Here is an 18238-nt window from a genome sequence, read left to right on the forward strand (position 1 = left end):
GCAGTAATGATTATGCTAAATCTTTGAGTATCTGATGAAAGCAATGAACTCTGTCCTCCCAAAAAAAAAAAAAAAAAAGTATATACACAGAAACTTTACATAAAATTTTAGGAGGTTCTTAGAACCTTGAAGCCCATCTATAACACATACACCCTATCCCCAACCAGAAATCCATGAATTCTAGGTTAAGAATTAAGCAGTAATTATCATACTCAGATGGTATGGATATGAATGCAAGCTGCCACTCTACTTTTAAATCATTCACAAATCAGGAATGCTTACTCTCAATTTATATTGGCCCACATAAGACTCTGTACAGGAATTTTCTCTATTCTACAGAAACAGACTTTTAGGATAGATACAGATATAATTAGATATATATATATACAGATATACATATATAGAGAATATAAATGCTGCTGCTGCTGTTGCTAAATCGCTTCAGTAACGTCCGACTCTGTGCAACCCCATAGACGGCAGCCCACCAGGCTCCCCCGTCCCTGGGATTCTCCAGGCAAGAACACTGGAGTGGGTTGCCATTTCCTTCTCCAATGCATGAAAGTGAAAAGTCAAAGTGAAGTTGCTCAGTCATGTCTGACTCCTAGCGACCCCATGGACTGCAGCCCACCAGGCTCCTCCGTCCATGGGATTCTCCAGCCAAGAGTACTGGAGTGGGGTGCCATTGCCTTTTCCGAGAATATAGATAAACAGATATATATATACAGAGAGAGAGAGAGATTTATACATATATGTATGAAGAAAGATAGATAAATTCCCACCTAAAAGTGAATGAAATACCTCTTCACTACACCTACTGTAATCTTTCACACATGATAACAGTGTAATTTGAGATTTGGTTTGTGCAAAATCTTATAATTTCTTCTCCCGAAGAAAAATATTACCACATTGCTTCAAAGGCTGCAAAGCTGAACATTAACACCTATTAACTTACAGATGTTCTTCTGGTTCAAAAGCAAAGCTTATGATTATTTTTTTTAAACCATTCACACATAACACAAACACACACTACAATTTAGTTGCCTAAGGAATATACATCAATTACAAATTATAAAACAGAAAGAGAGTCACAAAGAAGAAAAACTCACGGTTACCAAAGGGGGAAAAGGGAGGGGGGTAATAAATTAGAGGAGTTTGGGGTTAGCAGATTTAAACTACTATAAAACAGGGAAATAACAAGGCCCTACAGGGAATTATATTTAATATCTTGTAATAAACCATAAGGGAAAAGAAAATAAAGAAATACTTCACTAATCTAAGGTACAAACTAGGTCACTAGATCAATGGTTCTGAACCTTTTTTGATTCCAATACCCCTTCAAGAATTTGAAAAATGTTATACAATTCTCCCATTTAAAAAAAAAAATGGACATGTGCATACAAAATGTGCATATAAATTCATTCTGTTCAGTGCATTTCAAATTAAATCAAGGGTTTAAAAATGCCTATACCTACAACACAAGTATATTATGGCTGCCTGTTTCTGGGAAGGGGAACTAAATAGGAAAACCAACTTGGAAGGAAGAATTTTCATTACATATCCTTTTGTATTTTTCAAAATTTGAACCATAAAACTCTACTATCTATTCAAACCACCAGTAAGTTAAAAATAAAAAAGCATTACACTCAAATATGTGGCAGGATACCAATGCAGAAGGTAAAAAAATCTTCAGATAAAGATATTTAAAATAACTAGTCTACCAAAATCAACATATCTGCACACTGTTTCTTCATATTTGGGGGTGGAAAGAGGTTCCTGACCACAAAACTATGCTCTTGTTTCCTAATTTTCAGAGAAATTTCCAGTTTCAACTTTTTGCTATGAAAATATAAAAAGTCAAATAATAATTTCACATTATTCATATTCTAACTTCTGAAATCTCAGTTAAATGACAATAATTAGTAATGTATTGGATGTGGTACTGCCATATCTCTTGATTTTTATTATCATTCCCATTTGAAAGATATGGAAACCAAGCTTTCTGACGTTAACTCACTTGCCCTGGGCAACAAAGCTAGAAGTTAGCTAGAACTTTTGCAGGAAACAAAGCCTATGTACCTCCTCCCATGCCACACTGCAGCATAACCTCCACAAAGGAAGGTGAACACTAAAATCAAGGACACTATTTCTCAGGCGATCATTCTCATTATAAATACAGTTTAGAGCCCTAGACCATTATAAAAACTGAAAATTCTATCTGCATTTTCCTATACACTATACAAACCAGATACAAATCAAAGAGAGGAATTATCCCATCTAACAATTTCAAAAGCACAAAAACTAGTTTTACCTTGAAATTATTTAAGTCCTTACAAACTGTCACCCTATAAAATAAAAATGTATGCTGAATCATAAGCCTAAAGTTAAAAAAAAAATCAGAGAATGAGTGTCACAGAAATGTTACCCATCTAAAGGTTTCAATATCAAGAGGCAAAGAGTTTCTTTCTGCTGAACAGCACCTCCAGGCATCAAAGTTTTGGGAATATCTGATACCGACTGTTCGAACTATAAGCAAAATGTCTCAGAAACGTATGATGAATTGTGAGCCTAGCAACAATGATGCCACTTCCATTATAATCACATTTTCAAAGAGGTGGTAGTTTTCAAAAACATTTCTCTCAAATCTAAATGTATATAATCGTTTAAAGTTAAAAAGAGAAGGAAATAAGGAGTGGGTAGAGAACATAAACCACCTGACCAGATAATAACTCCTAGTAGTTATTAGTATTATTGCAATTATTATTCATGGGTGTGTGTGTGTATCTGCATAGTGTTTATCTCGTCCTAGGTACCTGTCAAAGTCTGCTTCCTGTCCTGCTGTGCAGGTACCCAGAAAGCATCAAAGTCTTTACTTTCTTATGACGCTCATAAGGCACTCAACCTCTACTGAATTTCCCTTATCAGGAAAATGAGGAAAAGTCCCTCAAGCTTAAAAACTTTAGGACCTTCTGAAAATACTTTCAGAAGTACTTCATGGAGAAAATTCAGATGTCTATATGTCAAGGTCTATCCTGCAATTTCACAATTGCAGGAAAAGCCAGGTCACTCTAATATATTAACACAGACAGAACTACGTGCTGGTGCTGCTTTCTGCAGAGAATAAAATCACTGATACAAATATCAAAACCCCACCTATTAGAAAAAGAGCAAAAGAGATGAAACTTTCCTTTCACTTTATTACAGTTCTGCAAATAAAGAGACTTTTAAAAATGCTAAGCAATAATGGTAGTGTTACTTATTTGACTGAGTTACAGTCAAATACTATGATGTCTATAATAAACATTTTTATAGGGCAAACACACAAAATAAGTGATCATTAATGAATACCTAATTTTTGAGCTTTCAAAAAGTATATGTTAAAAATGTTACAAAATTACAATGTTTATACAATTTCCATTTTCAAACTCCCCTAAAATTAAAGACCTTAAGGACATGTTTTTACTTTATTCTTTAAAGCAACCCCCAAAATTCAACTGTACTTTATACTGCACCCCCAAATAAAATTAACTCAAGCCTTCCAAGTTAGTCAAAACAATTCTATAGAAAATTAAATCAGTAGCTAGCCTTTGGCATGCATGTATAATTTATTCTGGTTTTTCCTAAGGAAATGGCAAAAAAAGAAAAGAAATTCATCTTACATTTTCATTATGTTCATAAACCACTTCCTAAAGTTGTAAGAAGGCACACAAACAAAAGTCAATCCATTGTAAGGACAACAAATGTCATTCAACAAACTCTCTACATTCACTATAATCAAGAACATACACACATTTCTCAAGTCTGTACATGACTGTTACTTCTTTGTTATTCTACAGATATGGAAATCTAACTTATGGAATGCTTCCTAAATATTTTCCCAAAACGTGCTTATTACACAAGAATCACTTTTAGTCTGTCTGGAATTAAGCTTGCAGATGTATCTCGTATTATATGATCTTGTTGCTCTCCAATGCTCCTATGCTGGCAAAATATACAAGTTCACAAAAATCACATTTTTGGAGAGCAGAAATCTTGGAAATTTTTCAGTACTACCGGACTACGTTTAAAATATAGGAAAAAGAAATACAAATAGCCAATAAACACATGAAAAGATGTTCAGTGTCACTAATAATTAGGGAAATAAAAACCACAATGAACTACCACTTCATGCACATTATGATTGCTATTATCAAAAAAAGAAAAGAACAAGTGTCAGTGAGAATGTGCAGAAATTGGAAGAAGCCTTGGGCACTGCTGGTAGGAATGTAAAATGGTGCAGCTGCTGTGGAAAAGAGCATGGCAATTACTCAAAAAATTAAACATATGACCTAGTAGTTCCACTTCTGGGTATATACCCAAAAGAAGTGAAAGCAGGGACTCAAACAGATATTTATACACCCATGTTCATAGCAGCATTATTCTCAATAACCAAAAGGCGGAAAAAGATGAGTTTTGTGTGCATGAGTGTGTGTGTGTGTGTGTGTGTGTGTGTGTGTGATGGAATATTAATCAGCCTTAAAAAGGAAAGAAATTCTGTCACGTGCTACAACATGGATGAATCTTCAGGACATTACACTAAGCAAGACAAGCCAACCACAAGAGAGACAAATATTGTAGGATTCCACTTATACAAGATACCTAAAGTATTCAAATTCATAGACAGAAAGTAGAATGATGGCTACAAAGAGGTTAGGGGCAGAGGTAACGGGGAGGCAGTATTTATTTAATGGACACAGGATTTCAGTTGGGGAAAGATGAAAAAGTCCTGGAGATGAGAGGTGGGGACGGATGCTTTCACAATGCAAAGGTAAATGCCATGCTTAATGCATACTTTAAAATAGGCAAAGTGATCAATATTATGTTATATATATTTTACCACATTTTTTTAAATAAGGTAAGCAACAGCAAAGTGTTGAAACATGAGCCAAATCTGCCTCATGCATGCCTCTTTCACTACGCACAAAACCAACATCATGGCTCTGAGTGGTCAGTTAAATTCCAATTTAAATGTTTACCATGGACCCCAAGAAATTAATATAACAAAGTTTAAATCTGTTCTAAAAAAGTTTAAACTGCTTCCGCCAAATAAAGTCCTTTGCCAAACAGAGATGATAGTAGTTATCAGCTGTCCATTTCAGAGAAAATAAATTAATAAAAAACCCAATATACCTCCCAACTTTGTAGTTCAAGCATGGCTACTTTTATCCCTAGCAAGTTTTTCTTTCATTTTTCTTTCAAAGTCTTACAAAGACTATTTTCATTTTTACCAGCAAAATCTTTAGTCAAAAATTTTCTCCACCAAACTCATATGAGCTCATCTTCATTAACTGTAGATATATCATCTCTACAGTAATAAATATTCATTTCATCTCCACCAACTTCAAGTTTACACTGGGAAAAACATAAGCATAAATTCATGTGGGAAAAACAGAAGCTTGAAATATCCTCCGCTACATTTTCTAGTCACACTCCAGCTTTTCTTATGATAACTTTCTTATAATACCTTTGAAACAATTTCACAAATCATTATAGAAATAAATGTTCACTAACTAGCAACCAAGTTTTTTCTTTCCTTTGAGCTTAAAGGAAACCAAGTTTTTTTATTTCCTTTGAGAATAAAGTCCAATTTAGAAAAAAAACAGTTCTCATAAGAACTTATCCATAATTAATTCCACAAACAAGAATGATCATCAAATCCATTTCCTGTTTGTACTATCTGAAAACAAGAATGCATGTCATCAATTACTGACCATTTTTTCTCAATTTTAAAAAAATGAATTATTTCAAGTATCATTTTCTATATTTAAATTAACGGTCCCATATCCTCTACTACTTCCTGTGATTAAGACTGTACAATTTATAGGTGTCATTGCATACAATGTATACATCTAAATCTCAACAGAAAAAAAAAAGAAAAACACAGACCCAGACATCTTAAAGTTTCTGTGGCGTTCAGTTTTTCTACTTATCAATGTTAGAGATACTCCTGATAATAAGTTTTTTTTCATCTGTCCATGGCTATTTATTTAGGTTCAACTGAGCCCTCTAAAAAGGGGGAGTGACTTGTCTAAAACATGTCCTTCAACTTGCAACATAGAATTTTAACAAATATGGAACTTACAAAAAGAAAATTATATACAGATATAAAAAGATGAATTGAAAAGGAATCCACACCTGGTCATGAGCCTTACCTTTTAGCAGCGGCAGAGGTGTTAACTCAATAGGCTTGCCTTGAGACCTAAACTGTGAGGAACTTTGCGACCTCTTCTGTCTGGCTTTTCTGACGGACTTCCGAGAAAATCCGTCTACTTTATCCACTGATGGAGGAGTAGTTGGTGCTGAGGACATATCCCTACTGAAGAGAAAGAAGTATCATCCACACACCCCCAAGGTGGAAGCAAACAAGTGTGTTACACAAATTCTAAAATTCTCACACACTTTTTTTGAAAATGGGAATATGGGGGGAAAAAAAGCAAATAAAATCAATTAACAGTTCTATATTCAATGGGAAAACAGAAAAACTTGGTGGAAAATAGAATTTAAGTACTATATAAACAATATTGTAATATTGCAGTAAAGATGTTCATTTATACCTGAAAAAATTCTTCTAAGCCATGTACTCATTTTTTAACTGCACAGCTCTTCTCATCTTGAGATCCTAAATTAATTTTGGAGCTATTCTGCAACTGGAAAACTTCCATCGATACATTTTCCCAAGATATTTAATATTATGAATGGGCTCTAGAGTTGAAATCCTTATGGTACTTCAAGAATCTACACCAATGGATCACAGCAAGGTGAAATTTACAATTTCTGAACTAACAAGGCATGTCTTTTTAATGCAATGTGCTAGCTAAAATAAACGACACCATACCACCAATGAAGACAGGCTAGATTAAACAGAACACATAAAGGGCATAATTAAAATCATTTCAAAGAAGTCATCTTTTTCAAAGAAGCCATCTGATGTTACTAAAGCTTAAAAACTATGATGAAATCGTGCACCAAAATTGACGTAAAAACCTAAAGTCACAGCCTACTTAGACAACAAAGTTGAGTTCCCTTGAAGTTCATCATCAAATATTAATTTTCATTCCATCAAACTAATGGAACAGAACAGTTCCTTGAGATTTTTTTTAACCTTCTCAAACTATTAAAATGAAGGCTATTTCCTAAAAGTAACAAGCATTAAGCTCAGTTTCATTCACCAATTTAAACAGATGCCCTTATTTCCATGGCACCCAGGCTCCACCATGCCCCATGTAAAATGAATGGCAGTCTTGAATAGAAATAAGACACATAGTGGAAACGCTGAAATGCAATCACTCACCTGGCATCCCTACATAACATGAGTGGCTTTTAACCTCGAAATAAAAGAGTAAGGGAGTTTCTTTCTGAACGTGTGAGAATAAAAAGTTACCTGGATTAGCTGGATTCTGACAGAGCAAAAATAACAAAAACAGAAACCAAGAACAAACAAAACCTTACAGTGCTGAGGTTTGGGATGCTGAAGTCCCGTTTGGCTCTTTTTTAAAAAAAAAAGGTTTTTAGCAATCTAATTTAGCCTCAAATACAATGTGATAGATAATTGCAAAGCATGAATGACTGTAGAAGTAAGGTCACTTAAAAATTCATAATGACTGCATCTACAAGAAGCTCCACAACACATTTGTATGTTGTAAATTTAGGGGCAGCTTTCTTTTCCAATCTGGTATGTGAGTTATTTAGATTACACGTAACCCTCACAACACAAAATTTCCGTAAATCCTGTTCCTCCATCACTCATTTTGTCTCCCCTTTATTCTTCACGTCTCATCTTACAGATAAGTTACTGGTACCAAAAAAAAAAAAATTTTTTTTTAAATCACTTGACCCTTATGCCCGCAGCCCAGGATAAACGTCAAGGATCTCAACCCTGAAGCGCTGCAGAACTGAACGTGCAGTAGCAGCGGGTCGGTGCAAAGCCCGGGGAAACAGGTTTCGCCCCGAACTAGAGCGCCCAAGCTTTATCATCCTCTGAGCAGCAGGCATAGGGCATTTCCAAAGCTCAGGATAATCCAAAGGGGGTGCTGGGGTGGAGGAGAAAGACAGACAAGGGGTTGGTCTGTAGGGATGCTCACATACTCCCTTTGCTCCCACCCACCCCATCCCCCCACCACCCGAAGCCCTGGAGAAGCTAAGCTGCTACAGAATCCTTCTCACTACACCAATCCCCCTTTCCTCCCCCCTCCGCCTCCGTCAGTGGATAAAGGGGGACAAGAATACGCCTCCAGTGCCGGAAGGTGGAGAAAAAGGGGGGAGGGGGCAAACAGAACGAGAGACAACATCAGAAGCAATTGCAGGTAAATCAGACAAGTGGGACCGGCGCTCCCTCTCCCGCACCTCATCCCACCGCACCCCTCGCCAGCTCGGGCCAGGCCTTTCCCAAGTCCGGTGCCCTGCGGGTTCTCCAGGAGGACAGGGAAGAGGCAAGCAAGGAGGAAAGGAAGCAGACAAGCCCCGGGGCTGGAGGGACGAAGTTACCTTGAAGCTTCTGGAGAAGAATCCAAAGATGATCTGTGGTTTCGGAGGGGCGGGAGACGGGAGAGAGGGCCGCAGCGGGGGCGGGTGGCGGGACAGGGACGTGCAGGGGGAGGTCCGGACAGCGGCAGGGAGCCCGGGGCGACGGCTGTCCGGCGCGGCGTCCCTCCGGTTCCGCGGCGGCGGCGCCTCTAGGCCTCACAGCGCTCCGGCGGCGGCGGCGGCCTCACGATCCTCCCCCGCGGGCCCGTCCCATCAAATCGGCACCGACCCCGTTGCGGCTCCGCCGGTGGCTCCTCGCTCACATTCCCGGCGGGCGGCGCCTCTGCTCGTTGCCTCGGACCCGGCGGCAGAAGCGACGACGAGGGGAGGGGGGAAGGGAGGGAGGAAGACTGAAGCCGCAGCGGCAGCAGAAGGAAAGAGAAAGAGGAGGAGTCGCTGGGGCTGGAGCCGCCGCTGCCAGAGCCTCCGTTCGGTACCCGCGGTGGGTCCCCGTCAATGCCCCTTTCTCTCTCCTATTGTCAATATCACCGGGCGGCTGAGTCCATGGCACACGCGCAACCGAACCTTCTCGCCAACAGCGCCCGCCTCCGGCGCCCACTCACTGGAAACTTCAAACGGGAAGCAAGGCCTCATTGGTCGGTGTCCGCCTTCACTCCCCTGTCAGCATGTTCGGCTGAGAGCCGATCGCGGATTGGCGGCGGGGGGTGGGCGGAGAAACATGAGGGTGGGAAGAGAGGAGACCGAGGATTGGACTAAGGTGAGAGGAACCCGGATGCAGCCGCGTTCTCAGGCCGCGCTGCCGCCGCTTCCGCCAAGCAGTAGGGTAGGCCGAGGAAAAGAGCTGCTGCAGCGACTAGGCCTAACTGGAGCTGCTAAAGCTCGGGAGGTGTGCAGCGGACAAAAATACGAAGGGTTTCTGTGCAGTGCGGAACCTCTGGGCGGCGGTCGTCTGCAGCTTGAGGATTCCGAGGGCAAGGGTCGGGTAATTCCCGGCCCTCGATTCCGCCCTTTTCAGCCGCGAGACTGGCCCTTCTGGGCTCGAGTAGTCCACTCGCGACGGGAACCAGCGCCGCTGCTCGTGTAAATGGGCCCTTCGCGGCTCGCGGCCGTAAACCCCCAGCAGTCGCTCTCCGCTCCACCTTGTGGGAGGCCTGGCACCGAAATCCGAACCCCTGGGGCCCGGCCAAGGGTTGGATATCGCTTCGAATTCTCTCTCGTCCTCGTCTCCTTTTTCCTGAACCTCTGTTTTGAATGTCAGCTCTCTGGAGCTGCTGCAAGCCTGGTTGGGGCCAGGTCGGTGTGGCGGGCGCAGGTGGGAACGCTGTCTCTAAGCCCCGAGATCATTTACTGAGAACCGCCGCTTGGGCTCACCCGCTGCACGGAGCTCAGGGAAATCCAGCTCCAAACTGTGGGAGTTTGGGAGCTTTTAATTAGCAAGTTGGATCCGAAAGAGTTTGTGGCGAAGGCTTCACTTAACTCTAGCTGGAACAAGTGATTAAATATTTAGAGAAATGGTTGCATTCTTAGTGAGCCCTAGGCCAAGTGGTGAAGTCCAAGGGGTCTCAAAGAGTCGGACACGACTGAGTGACTGAACAGGCGACGTGGTGCATTACCAGATAATATTCTTGAACCGTTGCTCTATTCAACTGCATGCTACATTTGTCTTTTGAGAGGGTGAAAAAAAAAAAAAAAAACTCTTAAGTACAAATGCCAAGGTACCAAATGTTCAAAACTTGGAAAATGAAAAAAAAAAAAATAGCATTTATAATCATTGAACCCAGGGACAACCACTGTTCGCATTTTGATGTGCTTCTCTCCAGCATTTTCTTCCTTAAAATTTGTCTATTCCGTTCTGTAGACTTTTAATTTTTCCACTTGGCATTATATCGTGTTTTCCATGTAAGTAAAACTGTACCATGCATACAACTAACAGCAGGAAAAAGAAATGCTTTTATTTCTCTTGTTTGTGTTGTTTAACACTCAAGCGTTGCAAATTTCTATGCATATCCCCAGAAATGAGTCTTGAATGAAAAAAAAATTTGTCATTAAAAAAAATTTTAAGTGATATAGGAAGCCGAAAATGTTGGTGCTCTTAGACGGAAGCGGGCTTCCCCTACTGGCTCCAGATGATTGGCCACTATAGGTGGTGTCTGTGTTTGCTCTGAAAAGTTCCATCTCCCCTAAGCATTATAAAACTGGCTAGAATACCAGTCTCCCTCCCACCTTCAAGCAACTTGCATTTCCACATCTCAATTTCCCATACCAGTCTTCATGAAAAATTCAGTGTCCCAGCCATGCAGTACTTCTTTGCTCAATTTCTGATTAAGGGTAAATGTAGAATTTAAACCAGAGAAGATTTTAAAACCAACTCAGTTTCCCTTGGCAACAATTGAACTGTCAAAGAGTAGTGCTTGTTTGAAATGCTCACAGCTGTTGCTTAGAATATTTCACATTTTGTAGAGTGGGGATTTTGCTTGCAAATTATGGATCTCTATAAAGACAATTCATTTCAAAACTCTCGCTTTCTATAAAATGGCTGAGTAACTGAAATGAGTAGGTCTTTTTAAATGGAAAAATCCTTGCCTATGTGAGAGATTGTTCCTTGAACTGATAGTTTCTAAAGGAGATCCAAGCATCCAAGGGGTATGTATATTCCAGCCAAGTACAAAGCAGTTGAGAAATGGAGTATTTCCTGTCATATCAATAAAGCATGGAGTCACAACCATCAGCTATTTTGGCTCTCCAAATGTGAATTTCTGAGCTGGGAGGGCCCCCAGGAAGCCCTCAGGCTGCAGTCATTCCCTAGATGAGCACTGAGGAGCTGGTGGTGGGGGAGGGGCAGGGCAGATGAGGGGTGCAGTGAAGATGTGAAAAATGCAGAATACTGGCCCCAGATAGCTGAGATGTAAATGAAAGAAGTGATTTCAGTGAACCTAGACTCTTGCATCTTCCTATATATAGAAAAGCACTAAATTCCTTGAGATATCCTCAGTTCAGTTCAGTTGCTTAGTCGTGTCCGACTCTTTGCCACCCCATGGACTGCAGCCCTCCAGGCCTCCCTGTCCATCACCAACTCCCAGAGTTTACTCAAACTCATGAGATACCTGGTTTTCCTTAATTAACAATAATCTTTTAATGTTTAAACCACCTGCTCATTGTTGGAAACTTCTATATAACCTGACTCCTCCCCCTGACCCTCGGAGCAGCTCTCTCAGGGTCGCTTGAGATGCTGTTTCCCTGGGCTTAAAGTCCTAAAAATTCCCACCAAATAAAATATAACTCTGAACTTTTAGATTGTGACTATTTTTAAAGTCAACCCAGTCCATTTGGGTTGCAGGAGAAGAAAGTATGGGGACATCTCTTTATGCCTGCTGCTGGTGCTGCTAAGTCGCTTCAGTCGTGTCCGACTCTGTGCGACCCCATAGACAGCAGCCCACCAGGCTCCCCCGTCCCTGGGATTCTCCAGGCAAAAACACTGGAGTGGGGTGCCATTTCCTTCTCCAATGCATGAACGTGAAAAGGGAAAGTGAAGTCGCTCAGTCGGGTCCGACTCTTAGCAACCCCATGGACTGCAGCCTACCAGGCTCCTCCATCCATGGGATTTTCCAGGCAAGAGTACTGGAGTGGGGTGCCATTGCCTTCTCCGTCTTTATGCCTAGTTCTAATCAAAAAAGAAAACTAATATTCTACATAATATTTTACATATATATAATGAGTGATCCTGCACCCAGTCCATGGAATGATCTCTTGGCCTAGAACAGCACAGGAGAGGTCCTCAAGGAAAAGTGGGAGTTACGCATTTTCAAGGGTTGGCAGTGGTAGTCCCACTCAGTCAAATCTCTGTCAACATGTAATGACTTATTGCAGTTTGCTCGGTTCAGTTAAGAGAAGTTACTGAATATATTACCTAGGTTTAATGAAACTCATGATTGAGCTCAGCCGCTCAGTCATATCTGACTCGTTGTGACCCCAAGAACTGTAGCCTGCCTCTGTTCATGGGATTTCCCAGGCAAGAATACTGAAGTGGGTTGTCATTTCCTAACTAATCCATAGAAAATATCCAAGCTGCTTTACAGGGTTCTTTGCAATGAAACCACAGGAAAACAAGCAAATGGCAGAACTGACACATCTTCTAGTATCAGGTTTTTTGGCAGCTACATTTCAAAATTAATATAATAAATTCAACCAAATTTTGGCTTGAAAAAATACCAAACTCATCAAGAAGATTCTGAATGTGGATTTATATCCACTGTCATTAACAGTGAACTTCATCCTGAACATATAATTGAGTTATTAGCTAATGCTGGTAGCATATGTATACACTTTATAAATAAATATACATATATGCAGTTAATAATTGCTTCCCAAAAATATGCTGATGGGAATGAATGATCAAAAAAGTTTGGAGACGTCTACTCTACACAAAAATATAAAAACAAACAACAATGAAGAAATACATTATAGTTGTCTGGGAAGCCATCAAGTGACAAAACACTGTTCATTGTATCAGATGAAAGCATTCAGTTCCCAGACCAAGGCTGAGCTTACCGTGAATCTACTAGTGAGTTGACCATGTGATGAGACTGGAAGACATAAACTATCATCTTCTGGTGAACTAAAGAAGGGTTAAGATAATAAGCAGAAGTATCATCAAAACAATTATCAACAAGTATAGGAGGAAAGGGCTTCCATGGTGGCTCAGTGGTAAAGAACCCTACTGCCAATTGCAGGGGACACATGTCTTCAAGTCCAATCACTGCGTGAGGAAGACCCCCTGGAGAAGGAAATGGCAACCCACTCCAGTATTCTTGCTGGGAGAATCCCATGGACAGAGGAACCTTGAGGGTTACAGTCTGTGGGTCCCAAAGAATCAGACACAACTGAGTGACTACACTACCACCACAGGAGACAAAGACTTCTGCTGATAAGATGACACCATCAGAGGTGTCATCTTATCAGCATAAGTACCATCAGAGGTGCACAAACCCAATTTGTGAGTGGGGGTAGAGGGTACATGAAGCTGGTTGTGAGCTAAGAGTGAAGAATAGTGAAAAAGCCTGAGACAAGAGCTGCTGTCTTAGAAAAGCAATAAAAGTATTATATATACAGATACATAGGCAAGAAAATTTGGTACTACAACATTTACCTACACAGGAAACACCCTCAGCACTGACATTTTCTTGGGTCACAATTTAAACAGTGCAGTTGCGTTTTCAGATATACCTCAAAAGTCATAGGTTATGCATGGCTTTTCATGTGATTAATGTGTATAATTATAGCTTGAGATTTAAAACATTTAGCTGTTCCAGTTCCATTCCTAGCAGTGAGAAGTCCTAGGTCACTAATGCATCAAACAGGAAGAGGGACCCTATGTTGCTGATGGGGAAGGAAATTTAACAAAAAAGGGGGGAAAAACAGGGAACGAGAAAGCCTATGCTTCAAGTGCATTTTCTTTCACATAGGCTAAAAGACAAATGTACTACAAGCAATAATTTTGCTGGTAAAATAGTCAACTTATATACAATTAAATGGACTAATGTGTGTGCCTGCTCAGTTGCCTCCAATTCTTTGCAACCCCATGGAGCCTGCCAGGCTCCTCTGTCCATGGAATTCTCCAGGCAAAATACTGGAGTGGGTAGCTATTCATTTCCCCAGGGGATCTTCCCCACCCAGGCATCAATCCCATATCTTGCATGGCAGGCAGTTTCTTTACCATCTGAGCCACCAAGGAAGCCACAAAAAATGGACTAAATTTGTAACTAATTATAATCATAATGATGAGAACACAGACTCTGGAATCAGATACTATACTCAAAGTAGAATTCCAGTGCCAAGAGCTAGCAACTGGGCCAGATTTCTCACTCTTCACAGCCTGGGTTTCCTGGCCTGTAAATGAACAGAAGAATACTTCCTAACTCAGGATAGTCATCAGATTTAAATAAGGTTATACAAAAGAGATCTCAATGACCCGGATAACCACGATGGTGTGATCACTCACCTAGGGCCAGACATCCTGGAATGCGAAGTTAAGTGGGCCTTAGGAAGCATCACCAGGAACAAAGCTAGTGGAGGTGATGGAATTCCAGCTGAGCTATTTCAAAGGTTAAAGTGCTGCACTCAATATGCCAGCAAATTTGGAAAACTCAGCAGTGACCACAGGACTGGAAAAAGTCAGTTTTCATTCCAACCCCAAAGAAGGGTAATGCCAAAGAATATTCAAACTACCACACAATTGCACTCATTTCACATGCTAGCAAGATCATGCTCAAAATCCTCCAAGCTAGGCTTCAACAGTACATGAACCAAGAACTTCAGATGTTCAAGCTGGATTTAGAAAACGCAGAGGAACCAAAGATTAAGTTGCCAACATCCACCCGATCATACAAAAAGCAAGAAAATTCCAGAAAACCATCTACTTCTGCTTCATTGACTATGCTAAAGCACTTGACTGTGTGGATCACAACAAACTGTGGAAAATTCTTCAAGAGAAGGGAATACCGGACCACCTTACCTGCCTACCGAGAAACCTGTATGCAGGTCAAGAAGCAGCAGTTAGAACCAGACATGGAACAACAGACTGGTTCAAAATTGGGAAAGGAGTACATCAGGCTGTATATTGTCACCCTGCTCTTTTAACTTATATGCAAAGTACATCATGCAAAATACTGGGCAGGATAAAACACAAGCTGGAGTCAAGATTGCCGGGAGAAGTATCAATAACCTCAGATATGCAAATGACACTACCCTAATGGCAGAAAGCAAAGAGAAACTAAGGAGCCTCGTGATGAAGGTGAAAGAGCAGAGTGAAAAAGCTGGCTTAAAGCTCAAAATGGGTTTGCCTGTGGCACAGCTGGAAAGAATCCGCCTGCAATGCAGGAGACTTGGGTTCCATTCCTGGGTTGGGAAGATCCCCGGGAGATGGGAAAGGCTACCTACTCCAGTATTCTGGCCGGGAGAATTCCACGGACTGTATAGTCCATGGGGTTACGAAGAGTTGGACACGACTGAGTGACTTTCATGTTCACTTTTCAAAAAACAAAGATCATGGCATCCGGTCCCATCACTTCATGGCAAATAGATGGAGAAACAATGGAAACAGTGAGAGACTTTATTTTCTTGGGCTCCAAAATCACTGTGGATGGTGACTATAGCCTTGAAATTAAAAGACGCTTGCTCCTTGGAAGAAAATCTATGACAATCCTAGACAGTGTATTAAAAAACAGAGACATCACTTTGCCAACAAAGATCCATATAGTCAAAGCTATGACTTTTCCAGTAGTCATTCATGTATGGATGTGAGAGTTGGACCATAAAGAAGGTTGAGTGCCAAATAATTGATGCTTTCGAGCTGTGGTGTTGGAGAAGACTCTTGAAAGTCCCTTGGACTGCAAGATCAGACCAGTCAATCCTAAAGGAAATCAACCCTAAATATTCATTGGAAGGTCTGATGCTAAAGCTCCAATACTTTGGCCACCAGGTGCAAAGAGCTGACTCATTGGAAAAGACCCTGGTGCTGGAAAAGATTGAAAGGAGAAGGGGGCAACAGAGGATGAGATGGTTGGATGGCATTACTGACTCAGTGGACATGAGTTTGAGCAAACTTGGAGATGATAAAGGACAGGGAAGCCTGGTGTGCTGCAGTCTACAGGGTCTTAAAGAGTCAGACACAATTGAGGGACTGAACAACGATGCACCTACTATGGGCTTCCCAGGCGTCACTATTGTAAAGAACCCGGCTGCCAATGCAGGACACTTAAGAATCATGGATTCGATCCCTGGGTTGGGAAGATCCTCTGGAGGAGGGCATGGCAACCCACTACAGTATTCTTGCCTGGAGAATTCCAGGGACAGAGAAGCCTGGTAGGCTATAGTCCATAGGATGGCAAAGAGTCAGACCACAACTAAAGTGACTTAGCATGCATTCATGAGTGCACTTACTATAGTGCCTGACACATGTTAACTGTTCAATAAATACCAGTCATTACCATAATCATCCACTGTCTTCACATTTCAATACTTTTTGTCCATTTAGAAATTGTCCTTTAAGAGGTTTTGTCTTTTTTCCCCGCTAAAATTATATTCTGAAATGCCCTTCTGTGATAAAAAGAAAACAAGGAGCAAGGAAATGAGCCACATGCTTTTCAATCCATTTCCACACTAAATTATCATGTGCGTTTGGCAGCATTCATTAGCAATAACAGGGATTTGCATTGTACAATATCTGCATACTTTTGAAAGTAATAAAAAATGATCATTTGATTTAACATCATTTCAGAGCTTTATGTTCATTTCTAATTTATATACCTTTAAAAGAGGTGTAAACTATTTTGCTCTAAGCTTACCTAGTTTCTTTCTCCTTGTAACCTTCAGAACAGCACTAAGACTGAGGTCCTAGGCCTGTTTCTAGCAATAGCCTAGCCTTGGTGTGGTGGATATTGGCTTCCCATCCAAACCCGCTTTTCCTTTGAGGATGACACTCCTCACTTCATGTGGTCTTGGTGGAACTGTTAACCATGAGAGATGGGTACACAACCCAAGGGGATCACCTGGATCTTCCACAAGATTTGCTCTGTGAAAACTGAGAGCGATGCCTCTCTTTCTTTTGGATCATAAACCATAGAAATGATGTAAGTTGGAGCTACTTCTGACCATCTCCGTTCCTCTCCTCCAGCCTGGAAGGAGCCAGTACTGTGGGGAAAACACTGGCAAATGCTGAGTTTTAACCACCTGATTGGAGCTGCTGAATTCAGCTATGTCAGAAACTAATTTCTGTTGTGTGATTCAATGAAGTCTATCTTGTTTAAGCTACTTTGATATTGAATTTCTATAACTTACACCCAAAAGAATCCTGACTAATAATGCAAGGCCAAGTTATTTAACCTCTCCAAGCCTCAATTTACTCTTTAGGCCCTGAATCTTGGGTTTTCTATGGGATGAAATCTTTAGGTGAACTCTGATCTGATGCATGAGAGAAAATTATTTAAAGTGAACTTGCCAGAAATTCTTTCATAATGTAATTTACCAAATCAAATTTATTTGTTGGGTTTTATTTCTAAAATTCAAAGCAGATATCTTTAAGAATTACACCTACAGAGTTAAGTTTCCTTAGAATACATCTACCTGAGGAGAAAGTGCAGTGACCTACCAAACACGAAAATAAGCTTTATTCTTAGCAAACTGCTGCTTTTCAGTAGGTTATTTTTACTGTATCACTTAAGACACCAGACCATATTTTAGAAAGTGTAGCCTATGTTTGAATGTTGCATCCAGGATTCTTACCTATCGTAGAGAGCAAGCATTACTTCTCAGAGATCAATAAAATTGGGTAAAACCTATGAACAGGAGGTAAATCACTGCTAAAATGTTATCAATGGGCAAGACAACCAAGAGGGTGAGAACTTAAATCTGAATACACTGTTATCAAAACAACAATAAGGACAATATAATCAATCTTGTATGGTATTGGTAATGATAACTGCAAACACATGCATAGCAATTTAGCTCACTTTCCTGTGCACTACTTAATTTGAATCCTATCTCTGTAGATGTATATTATTTCCATTTTATAAATATGGACATTTTTTATAAATATGGAAAGATGAGATGGGGAAGTTGTCCAGTTCCACATAGCTAGTAACTAGTAGAACCACAATTTGTATCCAGTTCTTCCAGGGCCCAGGCCTTTTCACACTGTACCAAGTTACCTCTATTTTTAAAT

General features: G+C 40.5%; 1 protein-coding gene across 3 annotated transcripts in view; it reads right to left on the minus strand.

Moving 5' to 3' along the window:
- PPP2R5E (protein phosphatase 2 regulatory subunit B'epsilon) overlaps nt 1–8654 on the minus strand; it is a 160097-nt gene extending 151443 nt beyond the window's left edge. For 2 of the 3 annotated variants that reach the window (XM_019969031.2, XM_019969029.2), the window contains exons 1-2: nt 8521–8654; nt 6189–6352 (exon numbers count right to left, since the gene is read on the minus strand). In XM_019969031.2, coding sequence (XP_019824590.1) covers nt 6189–6345 — 157 coding nt within the window. In that variant the 5' untranslated portion in view covers nt 6346–6352; nt 8521–8654. The remainder of the gene's footprint in view (nt 1–6188; nt 6353–8520) is intronic. The other variant, XM_019969030.2, reaches the window with a different exon arrangement.
- Nucleotides 8655–18238: the final 9584 nt, after the last annotated feature.

This window comes from Bos indicus, chromosome 10, assembly GCF_029378745.1.
Source record: "Bos indicus isolate NIAB-ARS_2022 breed Sahiwal x Tharparkar chromosome 10, NIAB-ARS_B.indTharparkar_mat_pri_1.0, whole genome shotgun sequence".
Taxonomy (NCBI): domain Eukaryota; kingdom Metazoa; phylum Chordata; class Mammalia; order Artiodactyla; family Bovidae; genus Bos; species Bos indicus.